Raw genomic sequence first — 23,073 nt, 5'->3', positions numbered from 1 at the left:
GCTAGTTGTTGCTTCTTGTGAAGACCTAGCACGACACCCTTTGGTCGTCTAAATTGCTCAATTTGGTCGACTAACCTTGACTAGGTCCTGTAAATCAAACACGTGCTCATTTGTCTATTAGTCGACTAGGCGCTCCATTTGGCCAACTAACTTTGACCGGTTCCTCAATTCTAATCCACATGGTTTTTGGTCGACTAAACCACGTTCATTAGTCGACTAAAGCTGTTAATGGACTAACCATGCGGTTGACTAACTTTGATCGATTCTACCATCACTCCTTCCACCCATAGAAGTCAACTAATAGTAAATAGTCTCTAATCATAAGCCATTAGTCAACCACACTTCATGCGATAGATTTAGGGGACCTTTGGTTTAAGGGAATAGAAGTAAGGAATGAGAATAACAATCAATGTTAATGTTTGGATTACAACAATGGGAATATAAATGAGGGAATGATTCCTTATTAGTGGGTAATAACTTATTCCAGTATCCCAACCTTTCAATCATCCATTCTTGTATTTGCCGCAATCACAATTTCTCATTAATACCAAAAATATCCTTAACCTAATTTTCCATCACATTTCTCTCCTCTCCTCTTTGCAACCGAAGCCAACGCCGCTCGATGCTGAACGTCGCCACCTCGCCGAACGCCTCCACCTCGTCGAACGCCACCACCTCGCCTCCTGCACGATGCTCCGCGCTCCCGCCTCTGTAGCACGACTGAACTCCACGGTCACTGGCGCCGCGCCGCCGCAGAAGGTGTGCACGTCGGTGTCTAGCTCGCCGAAGAAGCGTTGCTGCGAGTACTTCAAGAAGCACGGTCCGTACCACATGTACCCCTCCGTCTTATTGGGGCACTCGTTTGCTATGGCTCGCCCCGCTGTGGCGAGGCACGCCGCGCACTCGCCGCGAGTTGCATCGTCCTCGGCGCAGAGCCCGAGGCCGTACATCCTATCGCCGCCGTCTCCGGCGGAAGAGCTGTAGAAGCCCGTCGCCGGAGCTTGAGCACTCAGGTCGTTGAAGAGGCCTCTTAAATTGGCCCTCCTCGCGCTGAGGTCGTCGGATTGCACGTCCAAGCTCGAGCACTGGCTCCGGATGATGTACGTGCTCAAGTTGTTGGGGTAATTGTCGAAGAACGGAGTGGGCTCGTACCTTATCCAGCAGCTCGGGGATGTTGGTGCAACATCCCTCAGGTCAAGGTTGACCTGGGTGACCAAGCTGAGTCTTGGTTTGAGTTTAGATGTTTGACAATAAGAAATTGATTGAAGAAGAGTCAAGTAGGTCAAGGTTGACCGGATACTTGACAGGGAAGTCCTGGTGAGTGAAACCAGGTGAAAACCCTAGTGAGTGAAGCTAGGTGGAAGTCCTGGTGAGTGAAGTCAGGCAGAAGGAAAACCCTAGTGAGTGAAGCTAGGTGAAAGTCCTAGTGAGTGAAGCTAGGTGAAAGTCCTGGTGAGTGAAACCAGGTGAAAACCCTAGTGAGTGAAGCTATGTGAAAGTCCTGGTGAGTGAAGCCAGGTGAAAGCCCTAGTGAGTGAAGCTAGGCAGATGGAAAACCCTAGTGAGTGAAGCTAGGTGAAAGTCCTTGTGAGTGAAGCCAGGCAAGGGAAAATCCAGATGGATCAAGGATGATCGGACATCTGGTGTTGGGAAGTCCAAGTAGGTCAAGGGAGTGACCAGATACTTGGCATGAATAGAAAAGTCTAAGTGGGTCAAAGGGATTGACCAGACACTTGGTGGGAAGTCCTAGCAGGTCAAAGGAGTGACCAGATGCTAGGCATGATGTACCAACAGGTCAAGGTTGACCGGATGTTGGTTTGAGAGGCTTGGAACTTGGTTTTGGGCAAAAACCAAGTGTTGGATCGATCAGTGGATCGATCCAGGCTTCTCCTAAGCGAACAGAGAGCCTCTGGATCGATCCGTGGATCGATCAGTGGATCGATTGGGACGCGGCTGCTTCGCGCGATAAGCGCTGGATCGATCCGTGGATCGATCCAGGCGCTTTTCCATAGCACAGAGGCGCTCTGGATCGATCCGTGGATCGATCCAAAGCCTCCCCGATCGATTGGGAACATTCGAATCGATCTGGATCCGACCGTTGGCGTCGATAAAGGCCGCAGGCGTTCATTTCCTTCGGAATCTCTTCACTGTTTCATCTCAGATCTTCGCCAGCTCCTCCACAGCACTCTTAAAGCTCGTGATCACCAGTTCTTGAAGGTTCTTGGAAGCTCTCCGAGTCAAGAGGCGGATCAAAGGCAAGAAGAAAAGCTAGGGTTAGGGTTTTCTGCATTCATTGTAAGCTTTGTGCTTGTATTTTGTTTCCCTTTCCTTCTTCTTGTATCGAGTCTTGTAGGGCTTCTCCGCCCTCGGTAGTTACCGAAAAGGAGTGTTTCATAGTGGAGGGTGCGTGCGTGGTGTGGATCCTTGGATTAGTCACCTCCTTTGGAGGTGGATACCAAGTAAAATCCTAGTGTTAGCGTGGTTGTATTTGTTTCTGTATTTTCCGCTGCATATTCTTGAAGAAACAATCAACGCCGAGCAACGCCGAGCAACGCCAAGCACCGAGCGAACGCGACGAGCTATTCCCCCCCCCCCCCCCCCCTCTAGCTACTTTTGGTCCTAACAAGTGGTATCAGAGCAAGGCCGCTCTTCACCGGAATCATCGCCGGAAGGGTCAAGCATAACAAGAAAAGCTAGAGGGGTGAAGAAGTTGGAGCAAATTCTTCAAGTTCAAGATTTTATCAAGCTCAACTTCAAGATGCAATTCCAAGATGGACTTGGATTTGACACAAGGGTGTCTCCACCATATTCATCTACAAGCTTCGATTCTTGGAAATCAAGAATCGAAAATTTTCTTATGATGGAGATAGAGCAATGGTTTGCTCTCATGGAAGGTTTTGAAGCTCCCACAAATTCCAAGGGCAAAGTACTCAAAAGGAGCAAGTGGAGCAAAGACCAAATCCAAAGATGTGAGGCCAATGACAAAGTGACCAAGCTTTTGGTCAATTTATTGCCAAGCAACATCTTGGAACAAATTGAAGAATTTGAAGATGCCAAGGAGCTTTGGAGCAAATTGGCAAGAATTCATGAGATCCCCTCCACTGTACCAAATCAAGGAGAATCCAAAGAGGGCGACTCATTGGATCAAGACCAAGAGGAGGACTCCGAGGTTGAGAGATGCTCAACCTCCGAAGAAGAAGTTCAAGAAGAAGCTTCATCTTCAAGGGAATGCAACGAAGGGAACAAGGAGGGAGCATACTCCTTGTTTCATATTCAAGATGATGAAGCCTCCACCTCTAGGATTGAGGGGGAGCAATCCTTGGTGACACCGGATCAAGAAGAAGGAGAAGTTTCTACATCCGGGTCAAGAGATGAAGAGATTGAAGAAGCTTCTACCTCCACGAGTCAAGAAAAATCAAATGGAGGAGAATCAAGATCGGATCAAGAGGAAGCTTCTACCTCCGGATCCAAAGGGAAAGATGCCACCCCTACAAGCAAAGGTATAAATATTTCAATTAAAAATAAAAATCATATTATATGCTTTGAGTGTAGGGAACATGGGCACTACAAGAGCAAGTGCCCTAAATTGGCCAAGAAGAAGGGCCAAGTGGCACAAAAGGGCAAGGCGAAGCCCAAGGAGATCATCCCCAACACAAAGAAGAGCAAGGAGCATATTATATGCTTCTCTTGCAATCAAAAGGGGCATTACCGAAGTCAATGCCCCAAGGGGAAGAAGATGGTCAAGGCTCAAGGAGGCATTCGTCAAGGGGGAGCCTCCAAGGTAAAGAAGAAGGTAACATTTATTGAGCCTACCCCTTTACATTATGGTAAAAAGCATGATAGTTCTAACTTATATCATTTTAATGCTATTTACCATGAAAATAGAAAGCATGATAGCGTTAAAGAAAAACATATAGCTTTTCATGCTAAAACCACTACACCTAAGGCTAGGAATGTAGGTAAAAGTCTAGGCAAGAACTCTAAGGATTTTAGATACAAGCCCAAGAACAAATATGCTCATGAATCAAATGAAAAATCTAAAACTAAGGACTTAGTGATAGAAAATCAAGTCTTGAGGTCAAGGCTTGATAAAATGGAAAGGACCCTAAAAAGGATGGAAAATATCCTAAAAGGGCAAAATGAGCATAGCCTAGGTCTAGGAGCACAAAGGTCATCTAATGGCCATAGAGGTTTGGGATACAAACCAAAGGCTAAGAAGGATGTGCCCTCTTACCATAGAGTTCCATATAGTTATGGAACAAACCCTAGGTCTAGTGGTCAAGCCAAGAATACTAGGGAAGTCATCCCTAAGAGTATTTTTGCAATAAATGTGACTAAGACTTCTAAGAAGTCTAAGAAAGTCACAAAGAAGGTTACAAGGGAAGCTATCCCTAGAGTTGACCTAGAAAATGTGACCAAGGCTTCTAAGAAGCCCAACAAGGTCACTAGGAAGGTATGTAGGAAGTTATCCCTAGTGAGTACCTAGAGCATCCAAGGAGCACCAATAGGTGTTGGGTTCCTAGGAGCATCTTCTCTACCCCATAGATGGGTTAGAGAGTGTCAACTCCGATTAGAAGGGTAGTTAACCCAACTTTGAGGAAATTGACACTCAAGGAGCATTTTCAAGGTTTTAGTTAACCTTTGAAAATGAAATGGAATTATTGATTACTCCTTGAAAGAGTAAAATGTGTCTAATGGTGAAAATTTGATTTTATCTTAAAATGGCACAAATTGGGAAAACCTTGAGAAATACCAAGTTGGGATTTTGGTATTCTCTTGGAAATTTAAGGCAATCCGGGCCTTGATTTATGTAATCACTCTTGAGGAAAAATGGAATATGCCAACATTTGAGGACATGTTTATTTTCAATTGGCATACATTAAATCAAGGAAATTAGAAATGCCAATTTAGGCTTTGGCATTCTCTTGTAGCACTTTAGGACAATCTAGGTTTAAGGTGTAAGTTTAGCTAAGACTTTAAGGATACTTAGATAGTTAATCTAGGTATATTTTATTTATGCTAAATCTTGCCATGATTGTTTGCCCATCATATGCCATGACATCATGTCTAGTTTTGCATTCATGTTTTATTATGAAAAATCCAAAAATACCATGTCATGACATTCATACATCATGTAGTAATAGGATATTTTCTTTTGAAAATTATTTTCTTTTGATGTATGCCATAACATAATCATGCATTAAGTTTAATTCCTTGTAATTAAGGACAAATGGCATTTAACGACACTTATTGACAAGTGACATCCTAGGTGGATGTCTAATATTTCTAAAATGCCTAGATAGATATGCATGATCCCTAGATTAGGGCAAAAACTAAAATCTACATCTCATAAAGACTATAAGGTGACTTGTATGTGATTAGTGCACATTAGATACAAGTGAGATGTTAGGATGATGAACAAAGCTCAAGATGTTGATTTAGTGCATTCTTTTGAGTTTTTAGGTTCATCAAAACACATAGTTATGTGTTTTCCCATCATTGGGAAAGCTAATGTACAAGTAATGTGCATTATGCCCAAGGAACATGATGGGATATTGGTTTTGAAAATGTTTTAAAAATGTTTTTGGAAAACCTTGGTGAAGGCTATCTTTTGATAGTAATCACCATTGAATAGTTAGACACAAACTTGAAGAAAAACACTAAAGTTTTTGTAAGTTTTCAAGTTTGTGTCAATCCTTGAAAATATGATGTATTTTCATAGAAAGATATTTTTTCCATGATTAAGTATGCCCTAAATAATGTCTACACGAAATTTCATGATTTTTTGATTTTTGTAGAATTTTCTAGGGGTTTCTGAAGTTGACTGAAATGGAATTTCAGCAACTATCAGAGCTCCGATCGATCCTGAATCGATCCGTGGATCGATTCAGAAGGCAAGACTCCCGCGAGCAGAAGCTCGCTGGATCGATCGGCTGATCGATCCAGGTAGTCTGAATCGATCAGTGGATCGATTCAGAAAGGTTCAATCGATTGGAACCCAACTCCAATCGATCCAAGTTGCTGATTTTGGCTGGGAAGGCTTGATTTCAGCATCTTTGACCCTCTTTAAGTCTAGGTAACCATTCCAAACCCCTAAAATACATTTGTATACATACAAAGGGTGTTTTCATGTGAAAACAAGGATGGATTGGTTAAGGAAGGCTTCATTGAAGTTTAGGTTGAGGTTTGTTTCAAATTTTGAGTATTTGAACCTCAAAACTTCTAAATTTGGGTTTCCTAAAGGTTTAGGAATTCCAAGTCATTGTTGGTGCAATGACAGAAGTTACCACCATGTCTTTAGGGGGAGGGACTCTTTAAAGACATGAAAAATTACTTTTCATGAACCTTGGAAGGTGGTTAACCTTCTTTAAAGAAAATGCTCATGTATGAGCTTTTGAACTTGAAATGGGGAGTGGATATCCTCATTATTTCAAGTGGGAACTCAAGTGGTTAGATAATGCTCAAGGTTGGGTATTTGTCTACATTGAGGGAGAAGTTAAGGATAAATGAAGGGTATGGGACCTTCATTATCGTGTTGATCACAACGAGTGATGTTGTGAACAATGATGAGTAACTCTTCAGGGGGAGAGTCGTCAACAAATGGATTTGTTGATGTGTACCCAAAATTGGGGCATGGGTTGATGTGTGCCCAAAGATGGGTTGATGTGTGCCAATAGGGGGAGAATGAAAGGACCTATGAATGGGTGTAAGTTAGGCTTTCATTACCTAGAGGGAGTGTGCCCTCGTAGGGGGAAAATGAAGAGCTTAATTTATATGTTTCATTACCTAGTGGCATGAAGATTGAGGCTATAGGATTAGCCTAACTTACATGTGGTATTGTAAGTGTTATTGTGGTATTGTCAAACATCAAAAAGGGGGAGATTGTTGGTGCAACATCCCTCAGGTCAAGGTTGACCTGGGTGACCAAGCTGAGTCTTGGTTTGAGTTTAGATGTTTGACAATAAGAAATTGATTGAAGAAGAGTCAAGTAGGTCAAGGTTGACCGGATACTTGACAGGGAAGTCCTGGTGAGTGAAACCAGGTGAAAACCCTAGTGAGTGAAGCTAGGTGGAAGTCCTGGTGAGTGAAGTCAGGCAGAAGGAAAACCCTAGTGAGTGAAGCTAGGTGAAAGTCCTAGTGAGTGAAGCTAGGTGAAAGTCCTGGTGAGTGAAACCAGGTGAAAACCCTAGTGAGTGAAGCTAGGTGAAAGTCCTGGTGAGTGAAGCCAGGTGAAAGCCCTAGTGAGTGAAGCTAGGCAGATGGAAAACCCTAGTGAGTGAAGCTAGGTGAAAGTCCTTGTGAGTGAAGCCAGGCAAGGGAAAATCCAGATGGATCAAGGATGATCGGACATCTGGTGTTGGGAAGTCCAAGTAGATCAAGGGAGTGACCAGATACTTGGCATAAATAGAAAAGCCTAAATGGGTCAAAGGGATTGACCAGACACTTGGTGGGAAGTCCTAGCAGGTCAAAGGAGTGACCAGATGCTAGGCATGATGTACCAACAGGTCAAGGTTGACCGGATGTTGGTTTGAGAGGCTTGGAACTTGGTTTTGGGCAAAAACCAAGTGTTGGATCGATCCAGGAGCTGGATCGATCAGTGGATCGATCCAGGCTTCTCCTAAGCGAACAGAGAGCCTCTGGATCGATCCGTGGATCGATCCAGACGCGGCTGCTTCGCGCGATAAGCGCTGGATCGATCCGTGGATCGATCCAGGCGCTTTTCCATAGCACAGAGGCGCTCTGGATCGATCCGTGGATCGATCCAAAGCCTCCCCGATCGATTGGGAACATTCGAATCGATCGGGATCCGACCGTTGGCGTCGATAAAGGCCGCAGACGTTCATTTCCTTCGGAATCTCTTCACCGTTTCATCTCAGATCTTCGCCAGCTCCTCCACAGCACTCTCAAAGCTCGTGATCGCCAGTTCTTGAAGGTTCTTGGAAGCTCTCCGAGTCAAGAGGCGGATCAAAGGCAAGAAGAGAAGCTAGGGTTAGGGTTTTCTGCATTCATTGTAAGCTTTGTGCTTGTATTTTGTTTACCTTTCCTTCTTCTTGTACCGAGAGTCTTGTAGGGCTTCTCTGCCCTCGGTAGTTACCGAAAAGGAGTGTTTCATAGTGGAGGGTGCGTGCGTGGTGTGGATCCTTGGATTAGTCACCTCCTTTGGAGGTGGATACCAAGTAAAATCCTAGTGTTAGCGTGGTTGTATTTGTTTCTGTATTTTCCGCTGCATATTCTTGAAGAAACAATCAACGCCGAGCAACGCCGAGCAACGCCAAGCACCGAGCGAACGCGACGAGCTATTCACCCCCCCCCCCCCCCTCTAGCTACTTTTGGTCCTAACAGGGGAGAGATACCGCCACCCTTTCCTCTGGATGCAACAGTTCTCGATGGCCGCCAGACTCGCCGTCAAGCACCTCCGGCAGCCGTCGGGGCTCAGGTAGGTCGTGCACTGAGCCAGGGCGAACAGGGGATACATATCCGACACGTTGGTGGCAAACATGAGCGGCCGTCGCTGGGGCGCCGCCTGCACCAAATCGGACAATATGTTGAACGCCATCCGTGAACTGGTTACCTCCAAGGGGTTGGTCATGTTGAATCCGTCAGCGTCGACGACGCCGAAGAAGTTTGCTTCAGAGTAGCGGAGGTGGCACTGGTCGTAGTAGACGATCGCTCGACGAACTCCCGGGCAGCTTTGGTTGGCGCCGACGATGGCCGTCTGGATGCAGCTCTGGCAGTTGGAGCCGGAGAGGTCGCCTTGGCACATGTATAAGCCGTAGACGGAGTCTCTACCGGCTCCGGCGGTGGTGTTGGCGGAGTTAGAGTTGGAGGAAAGGAAAGTGAGGCAGGACAAGAGGCCGCTTAGGCTTCTGCCAAAGCTGCTACTCGAGTTGTAGGCGTCGCCGCCGCAATCTGCTCTGAAAGGGTTCGCTGCCATGGCCGCTGTGGGAGCTTGGAGAAGGAGCAGGAACCGGATCAGGCCGAGGAGGAAGCTCAACTTTCTGCTGCTCCACATCTAGAAACTCTTTATGCAATTGATCTGCTTCAAACCAATGTACATTTATAGATAAACCAATGTATATTATAGATAAACTCTTTAATGCATTAACTAATAAGGGTAAAATTAAAAATTTATTTGATTCCCATTACTAATGTTGATTCGAAACAAACATCATCAATTATAATCATATTCATTCAAGATTTTGAACCAAACGCTGATAATATAATCCTGATTCTCATTCCCATTGACTCCATAATCAAACTCATTATCATTCCGATTGATAAATTTGAACCAAACGCCTTACATTAGATTTCTAGTTGATTGTCTTAGTCAACTGACCCATAGTTGACATTCTAGTTTGCCTACTTATTTGACTCAAGCTCATCCAAGGACCGAGTTTGCCTAAGTTAAATCCTACCCTTGCCCAATTACATTAACTCAACTGTCTTTCCATCTCTAATAGTCTTTCGCTAGATTTCTCACTTGATGGATACACCAAGTCGTCCAACTTCCTTCTTGTATCATCCTCATCGCTCTACTAATATACTCTTTCATCAAGCTCCTCATCCTACATGCTCACTTATGTCTTCTTCTCTCCGGGCACAACTTAAATGCTCCGCATCTTGTGGTCTCAGATTTCTCATATCACCATTCTCTTATTTAACTCATATCTTGAGCCACAAAACACTCCATTTAGAGACACAAATCAATTCACAATACAAAGTCTAACTTTGCTCAAACATCAAAACTCGTAATCACACCAAACCACTAATGATTCCAACATATTTGTTCCTCGACCTCTTATGTGCTAATCACTGTTCCAAAGATTAGTAACCGTCCGTGATTTACTTCCTCCGTGTTGGTCCTAGGACGGATTGACGGAGAGACTGGGGACGAACGTATTCATCTTTTAGCATCATATTTGCTCCTCAGCCTAAGAAGACTCAGTCATAATAAACTAATTTCCATGTTAATAGACTCAACTAAACCACAAACCTTGAACAAAGTTTAGAATTACCAAACCATTAATGATTCCAACATAGTTGTTCCTTGACTTGAGATGTCTTGACTCAGTCATCAATAAACTAATTTCCACATAATAGACTCAACTAAACCACAAACCTTGAACAAAGCTTAGAATTTTGAGTTTCCCAACTGACTTACTATTTCCATTAGTTGACTCAATCATCAATCAATTAGATCAAATTGATTATTTTCAACTAATCATCCTAGTGATTGCGTCTCACCCAAGTTAAGAACTATCGTCAATCGAGTACATATGCTCTCAACTCATCATACATCCATCTCTGCCACAAAATTATCTCCTCTCTATCTTTTTCACTCTCAAATGTACCTGTGCCCTTAGCTCGTTCCTCATGCCATCTTTCATAATCTACTTGCGTACTCTGTCTACCAGCCAACACCAAGTCGTCTCCGTCTCCGTCTCCATATGTACATCCACTAAGTCCTATATAACTCAAACACACGTATCAAACAAAATCACATGTCCCAACTTAGACATTTTATCCACACATCAAAATCCAAAGTAAAACTCGAACACTTGAGGCATGATTACAGTGACAAAATTGAGATATAGACATAGTTAGTTCAATCATCTTGCCTAACTAAAGAGAAATAAAGTCCTCAACAAAAACCAGATCTCGTACCATCTGTCATACACAAACCCACCGAAGGCCAGACACTGAATAAACAGACTCACTCACAGTTACAATATACAAGGCATATGTTGTCCAACTGTCCTTCAAGCTTCATCCTGTTCAAATGAATTGGGTACGAACAAGAAATAATCATGTACAAAAACCAAGAAAAAAGTCAAATAACACAACTTGTTGCTACAACTGGAATCAAACATCTCTCAACAATTTCACAGAAAAAAACTTGAGAACACTGAACAAGCCATAGGTACAAAGTATAAAGCCTTGCCTTCTAGTTCCTGGCAGAGCTGAAAATGGATGAAAAGAAAATAGAAACATATGGGAAAATAAAAAAACATCAGTTGTGATGGTATCATAGCTTGACCTCAACATCCACACCTGCAGGAAGGTCAAGCTGCATTAGCGAGTCAATTGTTTGGGCGGTTGGATACAAAATGTCAATTAGCCGTTGGTGAGTTCGAATCTCAAAATGGAACCGAGCATCCTTGTGAACATGGGGTGACTTGAGGACACAATAGACTCTCCTCTTTGTGGGAAGGGGCACTGGACCCATGGTCTTTGCATTGGTTGTTCGGGCAGCTTCAAGTATTTGCTTGCACGAATCCTCAATCAGTGACACCCAGTAGGACCTCAATTTGATTCTTATTTTCTGCTTCGGTGCCATCTGGTAATAGAAGTTCACAAGACATCTATACTTAGATTGATAGCCAAAAGAGAAGGTTAGTTAGAAATTAACCCTTACTATAGAAATTCAGACATCCAAGTCAAATTTAATAAAATCAAAGACGAGCTGTCAAGGAGTCTTAGTATGTACATTAAATTCCAAAAGATTATTTTCTAGATCAGCAATCAAACCAAAATGCAAGTGACTTATTCAGAATAACTCAACAATCATTGTTTAGCTCAACACGCTCAATTAGATTAAGGAACCACATTTTTTAGTTAGATTGTCTTCACAAAGACCAAGGAGAGAGGGGATGGTACAAAAGACCACGGCTCATTGTCACAGACACAAAGCCAAAAAGGTTAAATACGTAGACTGAGCTCAACTCCATCAGAATACATCCACTGTGGGTGTATTTCCAAAGAATGTTGATCCTACTGTACATTAAAAATGCAAGAAATACTGAAATATAGTGCCATCTTGCAAAAAAGGAACTCAAATCAACTAAGTCTCATCGATCAGAAAACTATTTCACACGTTTTGCTGAGTTGAAGCATTGTGTAACTCCACCATAGAACTATCCAAGCAATAGTTTCAGCATTTCTGTAACTAAAATACATTGAGTCATTCTAATGGGCATCTACTGTTCTACAGATCTGTTGATCAGAAAACTAGTATGCAAACAAATATATAAGAACCTTAAGAGTTCCTAGTTTTCTTGGTGGAATAAAGCATTATGGCCTTCTTATTTATCAGGCTTCAAAAATATCTACCTTTGGTCATGTTTTGTTGCTTCTACTACTCAAGGGAGATCAAGATGCGCCAAATTCAAACCTGAAAGACTTTGGGAACCTAATAGGAAAGGCAAAATCTTGTTTCATATGTTGGAAATTTAAGGGAAAAATCCTCCAAATTAAGGCGCTTTTGTATCACAGACCAAGAGTTGTGAGTACTAAGTTGGATATCTTATGATACCTACAGCAGTTCGTACGGGGACAGCGCATCATGCTTATGTGGCCTATTTCAAGAAGCTTTTGGTTATACTAAGTACGAGTTCAATGTGGCTCCTTATTCATGGATCAGCTCCCAAACCCTCTGACCAGTATGGTCTCCTGAGCTCCTCATCCAACTCAGCTACCTAACCTCTTAGTCTAGTTCGGCCTTTTGAGTCCATCTAGCTTAGCTCGGCTACTCAAGCTCTCGATTCAATAAAGGTATCAGGTTGATGTGACCCACAACCCTAGTAATAGTCCCTCCTTCATGACCCGCCATATCAGGCCAACATTGGCCGAGCAATAAGCACTATCATCATTAATAACAATTAAACTAAGAAACGACTGAAGCAGCCAGAACAGCCATCTTTTCCCAGAGATCGTGGTCACAAACTTAGTAGACTTCTCACGTCACTTGTAAGTATTTAGGTGATGTGGCTCGCCCTGCTGTGATCTGGGTGGGCTCTGAGCAGTAGAACACCTTCTTCCCCCCATCCGGGCTGCCTCAAGGCTTGCACATCAACATGGATTAGCAGGCACCAGCGATGACCAACATGACCTCTCTAGCGCTCAAGTTAGTCCAAAACCACAAGAGGAAATGAGAAGAAAGCGAGCCTGCATGCTTGAGAGCGCGTATCCGGGTTTTCTCCTTTACCAACCTTTTTTATACTGGGGTGCGACCACCCACATAGGATGCCACCTCAACTTGTGTCTGGTCTGATTGACGGGGCTGTCCCAAGTAGTAGAGGCGACAGCATCAGCACCATATGCCTGCTACCGTCTAGACATCCACTGCGAGTCATGTTCATGCCCTCTGGCATGTCAGTGACGGGTATTGGCATTTTGGCTGACGATCGCAGTTGTCAAGAATGGTCGGGGTTCTAGTTTTGCGGTATCTGGCTTGATGGGGATGTTCTTGGTCAAGGATGTTCTCAAAATGTGAGTTATTACATGAATGTTCTCAATCGGGGATGTTCCCAAAGTGTGTTAGCTGCTGTGGGGCCAATCGGACATGTTCCCAAAGCGTATAAGCTGTTGTAGGGATGTTCCAGATCAGGGGTGTTCCAAATAAACCGTCCTGGACAAGACCCCCAAGTATATCATTAGTTATGGGCATCATCCAAAGATTCAGAATCTCTCCTCACAATTTCTTCTCTGCTTGCTTCCATTACCCCCTAATGACTTAAGCATCAAAGAGCTTTGTCAAACAACTCCAACGCCCTCTAACATTTGTTCTAGTGTTCGCAAGTCGTGCTACACCATCCCAATCTGATTATGAGGTGCCAATCAGGCAACATACCCTCTTCGGCATTTACCTCACTGGAAAGTCCCACATCCTCATTGCCACCTCAACATCCAACTCGATAATCAATTTCTACCGCATCATTTTGGTGTCGTTTATGGAAAATTGAGTGGATCAAGTGCAAACATTGAAATTGTAACGACAAGAGCAAATCCAGAATACCCCGGGTCTTCCATGAGCGGATACGACCAATCCCTTCCAAATAACTCGAAGAGAGCAGCAAGACTCCTCACCCTGGCTCAACTAACCCAAGTTTTTTTCCGGGGGAGGGGAGGTAGTTCTCTGAAGGTGAACCGCTCAGCACCCTCCCTCTTCGAATGCTTGAGATGGCGAGCGAGAACCTCAAATTGAGCTGCCTCAGGATTTCATGGTCTAGAGGGCTCAAAGTGGCCAAACTCATCCGAACGACCAAGTGTGTGTGTATATATAAATGGCGACGAGAACCTCAAATTGCGCTACCTCAGGATTTCATGGTCTAGAGGGCTCAAAGTGGCCAAACTCACCCGAACGACCAAGTGTGTGTGTGTGTATATATATAGCGTACAGCTAACCCATCTAATTACATTGATAGTGGAGGAAGTTCTCTGAGGTGAACCGCTCAGCACCCTCCCTCTTCGAATGCCTGGGATGGCAAGCGAGAGCCTCAAATTGAGCTGCCTCAGGATTTCATGGTCTAGAGGGCTCAAAGTGGCCAAACTCACCCGAACGACCAAGGAGATCAATAAGGTGACTTTCGATAAGCCTACAAGCAAATGAGAGAAGTCACATTACGCAAGTGAACTCCCTTCTCGGCAAGAGTTCTTGACAAAGAGTTACTGACCACCTTCAGGTCGCCACAGTTAAGAGAATACAATGGTTCCTTTGACCTAGAAGACCACTTGTGTCGATTCAAGAATCCTATCCTCTTATACCATTATCTAAACAGAGTGAACTATCTAGTCTTCCTAATAACTCTAGTTAGACCGGCTTAGCAATGGATTAACACATTGAAGCCCCACACAATTCTATCCTGTCCTTTGAGGACTTATGCTTGGCATTCTTACATCATTTTGCTAGCAGCAAGAAACACCAGAAGGCCCCCTTATTCAATTTGAAGGAGGGGCATGAGTTACGTTGGGGATACATCCAACGTTTCACTCGGGTAGCTCTACCTTTTGCCACTCGAGAGGTACTAACCAACGCCTTCTCCTAGGGCCTCCAAGAAGGGAATTCTTCAAATCCTTGGCACTCAGCTACGACAAACTCTTCAGGCAAGTTGAGAAATATATTAACATTGAGGAGGCTCAACAACTGAAAAGAAAAGAGCATAAGCCAATTGCTTGACCTTCCAGGAGGATAGAAAAAGGGACAGAATCTCAACAACCACCAAGGATTGAGCCTTGTGGACATCTCACCACTTGTACACCCTTAAGTTTGTCCAAGGAAAGGGCGTTGCAAATCTACAATGAGAATCTAGTCTTACAACGACCCTCGAGTTTTAGGAAAGGGCCTAAGAGGCCTTCGTTTGACCTATTTTGCTCTTCCATCATCGATATGGTCATGCTACTCATGATTGTTAGCAACAACAAATCAGTCGAGAGATCGAGCATGTTATCATATAAGGCCCCTCTCTGTTTAGAGAGGTATTCCCTAGAAAAAGGTCAAGTAGTGTAGCGTCCGAGATCCCTAAGGATGGGCGCAGGTTCGCAAAGAGTCCATGCCTGCGAACGACGTGACTCACCTTCTCGAGAAGAAAGGATAACACTGAGGAAGGGGTTGGATGCTACAATCATCCCACACTTGGGATCATCGGCATGATCTCAAGAGATTGACAAGACATGGACATTGAGGATGTATTCTTTACTCCTTGTTACTTGAGATATTTACTCCAAGAATGTGCTTAGTATTAATTTTGAAAATAAGGGTTCACTTATACGTAGATATTTATGTTCTCACCCATTAGGCTTGTGACTTAGGAATTGAGTCTTCTATAATCTCTACTTGATCTCTCCCCAATTTTAGAGGTTCGGCCAAGTTGTAGGATTGAGTTTCCAACTCTCAACTTGAACTTAAAAGTTTGCCTAGGTTATGGAATCGAGTCTTTCGTACTATCTCTCCTCGGCCTCAAAAGTAAACCCAAATTAAATAATCAAGTCTTCTCTCCAACCTTAGAGGTTCGCCCAAGTTGCGGGATCAAATAAATTATCTCTCCACGACCTTAGAGGTTCACCCAAGTCACAAGATCAAGTTTCCAACTATTTCTCCCTAATCTTAAGGGTTCTCCCAAGTCATGGATCAAGTCTTTTATCCCTCCCTTAGGTCGCGGGATCGAATCTTCTGTCTCCCCTGCCTGACCTTAGAGGTTCACTCAAGTTGTGAGATCCGAGTCTTGTATTGCTCATAGACCTCAAGGTTCACACGAGCCTTAGGATCAAGTTTACTATGATCTCTCCATGGCCTCAAAGGTTCGCTCAAGTCGTGAGAGTTTCTAACAATCTTTCCATGACATTAAAGGTTCACCCATGTTGCGGAATCGAGTCTACTATCTCTCACAAACCTCAAAGATTCACTATCACATTTTCTACTATCTCTCCTTGACTTAAGAGGTTTGCCAAGATCTTGGGATCAAGTTTTCTATCTCTTCCCGGCCTCAAATGTTCATCATGTTGCGGAACCGAGTCTACTATCTCTCACAAACCTCAAAGATTCACTATCACATTTTCTACTATCTCTCCTTGACTTTAGAGGTACGCCAAGATCTTGGGATCAAGTTTTCTATCTCTTCCCGACCTCGAATGTTCACTAGGTTGCAGGATTGAGTCAATTATTTCTCCCCAACCTCAGAGGTATACCCAAGTCACAAGATTGAGTTTCCTACTACCTCACTCTGAGTTCACCCAAATTGCTGGATCAAGCCATGTATCTCTCCTCGGCGTCAGAGGTTTGCCTACATTGCAGGATCAAATCTTTTATCTCTCCACGACCTCGAAGGCTTGCCTATGTTGCGAAATCGAATCTTTTATCTCAACTTGACCTCTGAGATTCACCCAAGTCGCAAAATCGAGTTTTTATGTCCCCGACCTCCAAGGTTCACCCAGGTTGCGAGATCATGTTACTATATCTCCTCTCACCAATCTCAAAGGTTCACATGGTCAGAGGATCATGTTTTCCATCTCTCTACGATTTAGAAGTTCACACAAGCCATGGAATTGAATCTATTTTCTCTCCAACATCATAGATTCACCCAAGTCATAGGATCAAGTTTCCTACTATCTCTCCCCAACGGCAGAGGTTCGCCCAGGTCACAAGATCTCAAGTTTAATATTTCTCCCTCTCTCCCTAACCTCATAAGTTCGCTGGGTCACGAGATTGAATATTTTATCTCTCCAGACAAGAGTTTTGCCAAGTTCACAAGATTGAGTTTCTTACTCTCTCTCTGGGTCATAAGATTGAGATATTTATCCCTCCCTAAACTCACAGGTTCGCCTAGGCTGCAGAATCGAATTTCCTACAATGACTCCCCAACTTTAGAAGTTCACCTACATCGCAGGATTAAGTTTGTTATCTCTCCTCGACCTCAAAGTTTCGCCCACATCACAAGATCAAATCTTTTATCTAACCCGGACCTCCGAGGTTCAACTAAATCATGGATCGAGTTTATTATCTCCCTAACCACAAAGGTTTACCCAGGTCACAACATCGAGATTCCTATTATCTTAGAGATTCTCCATATAGTGGGATTGAGTCTTCTATCTCTCTTCGACATGAGAGGTTCACCTAGGTTAAGGATTTGAGTTTCCTACTATGTCTTCGTGACTTCTGAGGTTCGCTAAGGTCACGAGATCAAGTCTTCTCTCTCTCAGACCTCAGTGGTTGACCCAAATCGCGGGATCGAGTCTTTTATCTCTTTAACCTCATAGATTCCTCCATGTCGCAGGATTGAATTTCCTACTAACTCTCTTCAACCTTAAAGTTCGCAAGATTAAGTTTTCTATCCCTCCCTAACCTCAAAGGTTCACCTAGGTTACAAGAGCAAGTTTTCTTTCATCTCTCCCGGACCTTAAATATTTGCTCAGGTTGCAAGATCGAATCCTCTGTCTCTCCTCGACCTCAAGGGTTTATCCACATTGTTAGATCAAGTTTCCAACTCTCTCTCTCTCCAACCTTATAGGTTTGCCTAAGTCATAGGATCAAATCTTTTCTCTCCTAGTCCTTGATCTCTAAGGCTCACTAAGGTTGGGAGATCAAGTATCTCTCCCTGACTTTTGAGGTTCACGCAAGTCACGGGATTAAATTTCTTACTATCTCTCCTCGACATTAGAGATTCACCAAGGTTGTAGGTCGAATATTATTTCTTAGACGTTAGAGGTTCCCTAAGGTTCACTTAGGTTGCGGGATCAAGTCTTCTATCTCTCTCTGAACTCAAAGGTTCTCCCAAATCGCAAAATCAAGTCTTCTATCTCTCCCTAATGTCAAAGGTTCCCCAGGTTACACAATCGAGTCACATATCTCTCCCTAACCTTAAGGTTCACTCAATTCGCAAGATCGAGTTTTCTATCTCTCTCTCTCTGACCTCAGAGGTTCACCCAAGTTGGTCGCAATATCGAGTCTTCTATCTCTCCTTGACTTCATAGGTTCGCACAAGTTGCAAGATTAAGTCTTCCATCTCTCCTCAAACTCAAAGGTTCATCTAGGTCGCAAGATCAAGTTCCTATTATCTCTCCTACCTCAGAGATTCACCAAATTGTGAGATCGAGTTCAATTATCTCTCTGGTTCAAGATTCACATAAAGACTAATTGGCTTGCTCACCCACAATTCAAGTACAATCAAGATACATTCATCACAACTTGTCATTTCATTCAAAAATGAGTCCATTACATGGTTCATATAAGTTACAACTATTGCTTTTGCTCAAAATCCTTCTAGGAAATGCTCTCCAAGGCTCAACTACAATCCAGCAAGTCGGTTGGCATTCCATCTAGCGAATAGTCTTGTGTCTTGAATTGAGCTACATACCCCTCAAACTCAAGTTCAAAGAAACGGGGTAGCTCAATCAACTAGGATCGCGTTTGGGTCCGAAGATGGGAGAAAGTCTACCCTCCACTTTTGTTGTGGTTCGTCCTCCCCTATTCAGTGAACCGCTAGTTCAACCTTAGTTCGATCAAGCTCTACCTTAGTAGTCTCCAACTTTATCATAACCTTGGCAAGCTACTTGGAGAGGTGTGCTTCCTGGGCCTTAACGACTTTAGCCTCCTTCTCCCAGTGCTCGGCGATCTTAGCTCAGTCTCCCAAGACCTTCTATGGGTTGATTATTGCAGATATGCATAATCCTCTTTAGCAACTCCCGATCTAGCACTAACGTCTGTGTGAGCATGCGCTACCCAGAAAGGAATAAAGTTAGTTATCTTAAGGTGTTGCACCAAGTAGCCCAACGACAAGCAACATATCTTTTGGAGGTCTTCCAATGGAGGCAATCTTGGCTGAGCTGAAGAAGGGGCACACTTACAGGATCCCCTCATTAGAAGCTCCCTACTCTCCTATTGATAGATGGTAGGGGCAGGACTCGGCTCTGACATTGAAGGCTTCCCCCTAGAGGATGATGACTGAGGTTCCAAAGGTGCCAACGGGGCTTCCAAAGACTCTTCTACCTGAGAGGGACTTCTAAGATCTCTGAAGCCTCGAAGAGGTGGACTAATGTTGCCTCTTCCATACTAAAGAAGCCCCTTCAGCCTCTCAAATAGAGGTTGAAGCTGGAAGACCGTTAAAGGTCAGTGTCTGCTTGTCGACAGGATCTATCAAAGTTTTTAGGAGGCCACCTTTCTTTCAGAGCTTCTTTAAGGCGACCACTTATGACATCTTCTCCTTTGCATAAATAAAGCAAAGGTCATATCTCAATTGTTAGAATTGCAGGAAACATGAAGATATAGATAACTGCCTAGAGGCATCTTGAGACAACCCATATTAATAAAGTAGGTCCTCTTCGATAAGGACACCGACGTCAAAAGGCAACCTCAGAGGGTACAAAAATCAGGTGGAAGGTATCCTCATCCTTGAACTTAGTTAAATCTGACATGGGAGGGAAATTCTCCTCCAAGGGATGCAAAACTGAAAAGGAACAAAAGGACGTACAAAAAGGAAAAACTCCTTCCTGTGTTTATATTAGGACGGATAAGCCCCAAAAAATTAAAAGTTGGCTCGAACAGCAATGTAAATCACTCAGACCTCAGACCTCTACAGATAGAAAAAATAATAAAAGATACGGGGTAAGGGGATGACATAGATGCCAAAAGACAATTTGTCCATCTCAGCTAAAAGTTGAAAAAAAAAAAATTAGGGGTAACTGGCTCAAAGAGATCCTAACGTAGTCATCTACTTGTTGGAAGAAAAGAGAGATCGGGATGCGTAGGTCACCCTCCAACTAACCTACAAATTGGGTAATGGCTCGAAGTATTGGATGATGAGGTCGGTCGCTCAACTTGGGCAATATTACCTCAAAATTTGGAGGAATCCTGTATCCTTCATCGATTGTTATCATAGTATCCTCGGTGCACTAAGTTCTCCAGGTCTCATGTCATGGTCTTTGGGCTGATTCTAAACAAATTTCACCGAAAGCCACCTCAATGGCCCCTGATGACTCATTCCCAAAGTCTATTAGTGAGACCAGGAGATCAACCCTAACCCTAGAAGGGCATCTAAAGGTGGTGAATGAAGTACTTCCATTTAATGCAAAGAAAAGGATACTCCTCTATGTTTAGAAGGAAGGTTGACAAAATGCGAACAATGCTATGAGTAGTAACATTTCAAATTACAGGCAGAAGATTCAAAATTGCAAAATGGGCAAACTATCTATCAAAGTCATCCCTCGATTGTCGACCTCTCCGACTCGACCATGCCCCTTTTAGTCCAGCAACGGCCGGCTGACCAGAATGGACGAGTTGAGTCTCATATACTTCACCTCAATTTGAGAACTAATGATACGGTAAATCGATTTGTTCCAGGTCAATAGGTCATGGTTACATGCTCTATTTCAAGAAGCTTTTGACTATATTAGGTTCATGTGTGGCTTCTTACTCAGTGTGACAATCTCAGGTTGACATGGTCGGTGACCCCAGTTATGACCCCTCTATAACTGTCGTATAGCCAACAATGGTCGAGAAGTTGACGCTATCATCATCAATGATAATTAAATAAGAAATGGTTGAAACAATCAGGGCAAGCCCTCTTTTCCTGGAGATTATAATCACAATTTATGCAAGCTTCTCAGTTCTCTCACACGTATAAGAGGTAATGAGTATCATCTACAGGTTCAGAATCTCTCCTCACAATTTCTACTGTGCTTTTGCTTCCACTACACTATAGTGAGTTAAGCATCAAAGAGGATTTGCAGAACAACTCCAAAGTCCTCTGACAGTTGTTGTAATGTGCACAGATCGCCCTACACCATCCTAGTCGAAACACAAAGTGCGAGTCAAACAACATCCCCACCTTAGCATTCACCTCGCTGGAAAGCTGTGCATCCTCATCACCACCTCAACATCCACCTCAACAACGGACAACCAATTTCCACTGCATCATTTTATCTTAGTTCCTTAACCATACTAAGACCTTCAACGTGAAATGATTTTTTTTCAGTAATTATAGCATCAAAAGTAACAATTATATGCTACAACAGAATCAACCAAAGAGCTGACTACCTTATCAGTATCCGCCTCGACATCGAAGGAAGGGGCGGCAACAACCGAGTCCTCTTCTACCTAACACACAAAGAACAAACACCTGAAGAAAAACAAAATAGATTTTGCTTCACCGAAGAAGATGAAGTACCTCTGCTGCATCTACGGCGGCGGCCGCGGAGAAGACAGGGGAGAACGGAGGCGGACGGGAGCGCAGGGACATAGGAGGGTTCGAACACAAGAGCGGTAGGGAGAGGGTTTGGGGGCGGGAAGAGAGTGAGGCGCGATTGGAGAGCGGAAGGAGGGGCAGTGTCGCGGTGGACAGTGAGGAAGACGTCGCCGCCATGGTTCTGGACTCTCCGGCTCGCTCGTGTCCGCTCTATCCTCTCGCGTTATCCGGACGAATATACCATCTTCTTATTAATGTTTTTATCTGTAAAAATAAATTCAAAATTAAGATAATTAATTTTAATTTTAAAAATAATTTTATGTAAATTAATAATTAACATATTTTAAATTTGTAAAAAATTAAATTAAAATCAAACTAAAATAAGGTTAAGTTGCTTTAAATTTAAAATAACTAGAGTTAATAAATTTAAATTTTCAGAATATTTAATATTTTACAATTTAAAATTGATTTAAAATCTCATGAAATTATAAAAATATATAAGGCAAAAATTAAAAGTCAAAATCCACTCATGCAATTTAACTTAATTAGCTAAATAGAAATTACAATGTATAAATTAGAATCATTGAAAATCGTCAATGTAAATCAATCTCAATAAGTCTAAAAAGGATTATCTTATTTTAAACTTTATACAAAATGACACACGACCATAACTAAATTGACATTGTTTAGAACTAATATTTCGTATTATATATACGTTATGTAGACTCAACCCTTCCTAGTGGTTGTAAGTTTACACAAATCCAATAACTTAAGTCCATCAATGGATTTCGAGCAAAAACTACTAATCTTCTTAGACAAATTTGACTGGACTCATTTTAGATAATATGGATTTCTGAGATTACAAGAAATCCAACTATACCCTTCATTACTTATTTTGGGCTCTCTGGAGGAGCTCTAATGTTTTGCTAACTTTTACCTATAACGTTGTCCTGGTATCTGAGAAATCAAGTCCACGTTTGGTCTAATCTGAATCCAACCAGGTCTATGGTAATGTTAATCTCCTGACACCATGCTCACGTTGTTCCTTGATCATAATCAATATTTGACATCATATGTACCTTATCTTCGCTCAATCATTCCTACTAGTTGCAAGTTTGTAGAAATCCAAATAGCTTAGGTCAATCAATGGGGTTGGGTAAAAACCCACACTGATCCACCTAGACATGTTTGATTACACTCATATCAGGTCTTGTGACTACAAGAAGTCCAATTGTATCCTCCTCCACTATTATGCTAACTTTCAACTACAACGTGATCCTGGCCTCTAGGATATCAGTCTCGCGTTGGGTCTAATATGAGATCATATCAAACCTACGGTAATGTTGGTCTCTTGACACCAGACTCACGTTGTTCCTTGCTCAGAACCAATGTTTGATATCATATGTACATTGTCCTCAATCAACCCTTCCTAGTGGTTGAAAGTTTATAGAAATCTAAATAGTCTAGGTTCATTAGCGGATTTCGGTCAAAATCCACTGATTGACCTAGGCAGGTCTGATTGGACGCATTTCAAATCCTGTAGATTTTTAAGGATGCAAAGAGTCCAACGGTTTCCTCCTTTGCTTATTTCGATCTCTCAGGAGGTGCTCTAATGTTA

At 42.9% G+C, this 23,073-nt stretch overlaps 2 protein-coding genes across 2 annotated transcripts; both read right to left on the bottom strand.

Annotated features, from left to right (window-relative positions):
• Positions 1–575: 575 nt before the first annotated feature.
• Positions 576–8,935, bottom strand: LOC122010718 (cysteine-rich repeat secretory protein 8-like). The gene is made up of 2 exons (XM_042567213.1): positions 8,355–8,935; positions 576–1,152 (listed from the first exon to the last, which is right to left on the bottom strand). Exons 1-2 carry the CDS (start codon positions 8,933–8,935, stop codon positions 576–578), a joined length of 1,158 nt encoding a protein of 385 aa, XP_042423147.1.
• Positions 8,936–10,815: 1,880 nt separating this feature from the next.
• On the bottom strand, positions 10,816–21,691 carry LOC122008604 (cyanelle 30S ribosomal protein S10-like). Its single transcript, XM_042564389.1, has 3 exons — positions 21,438–21,691; positions 21,308–21,367; positions 10,816–11,338 (listed from the first exon to the last, which is right to left on the bottom strand). Exons 1-3 carry the CDS (start codon positions 21,630–21,632, stop codon positions 11,027–11,029), a joined length of 567 nt encoding a protein of 188 aa, XP_042420323.1. The 5' UTR covers positions 21,633–21,691; the 3' UTR covers positions 10,816–11,026.
• Positions 21,692–23,073: the final 1,382 nt, after the last annotated feature.

Source organism: Zingiber officinale, chromosome 8A (assembly GCF_018446385.1).
Source record: "Zingiber officinale cultivar Zhangliang chromosome 8A, Zo_v1.1, whole genome shotgun sequence".
NCBI classification, from domain to species: Eukaryota; Viridiplantae; Streptophyta; class Magnoliopsida; order Zingiberales; family Zingiberaceae; genus Zingiber; species Zingiber officinale.
This window is presented reverse-complemented; position numbering and strand designations above follow the sequence as displayed.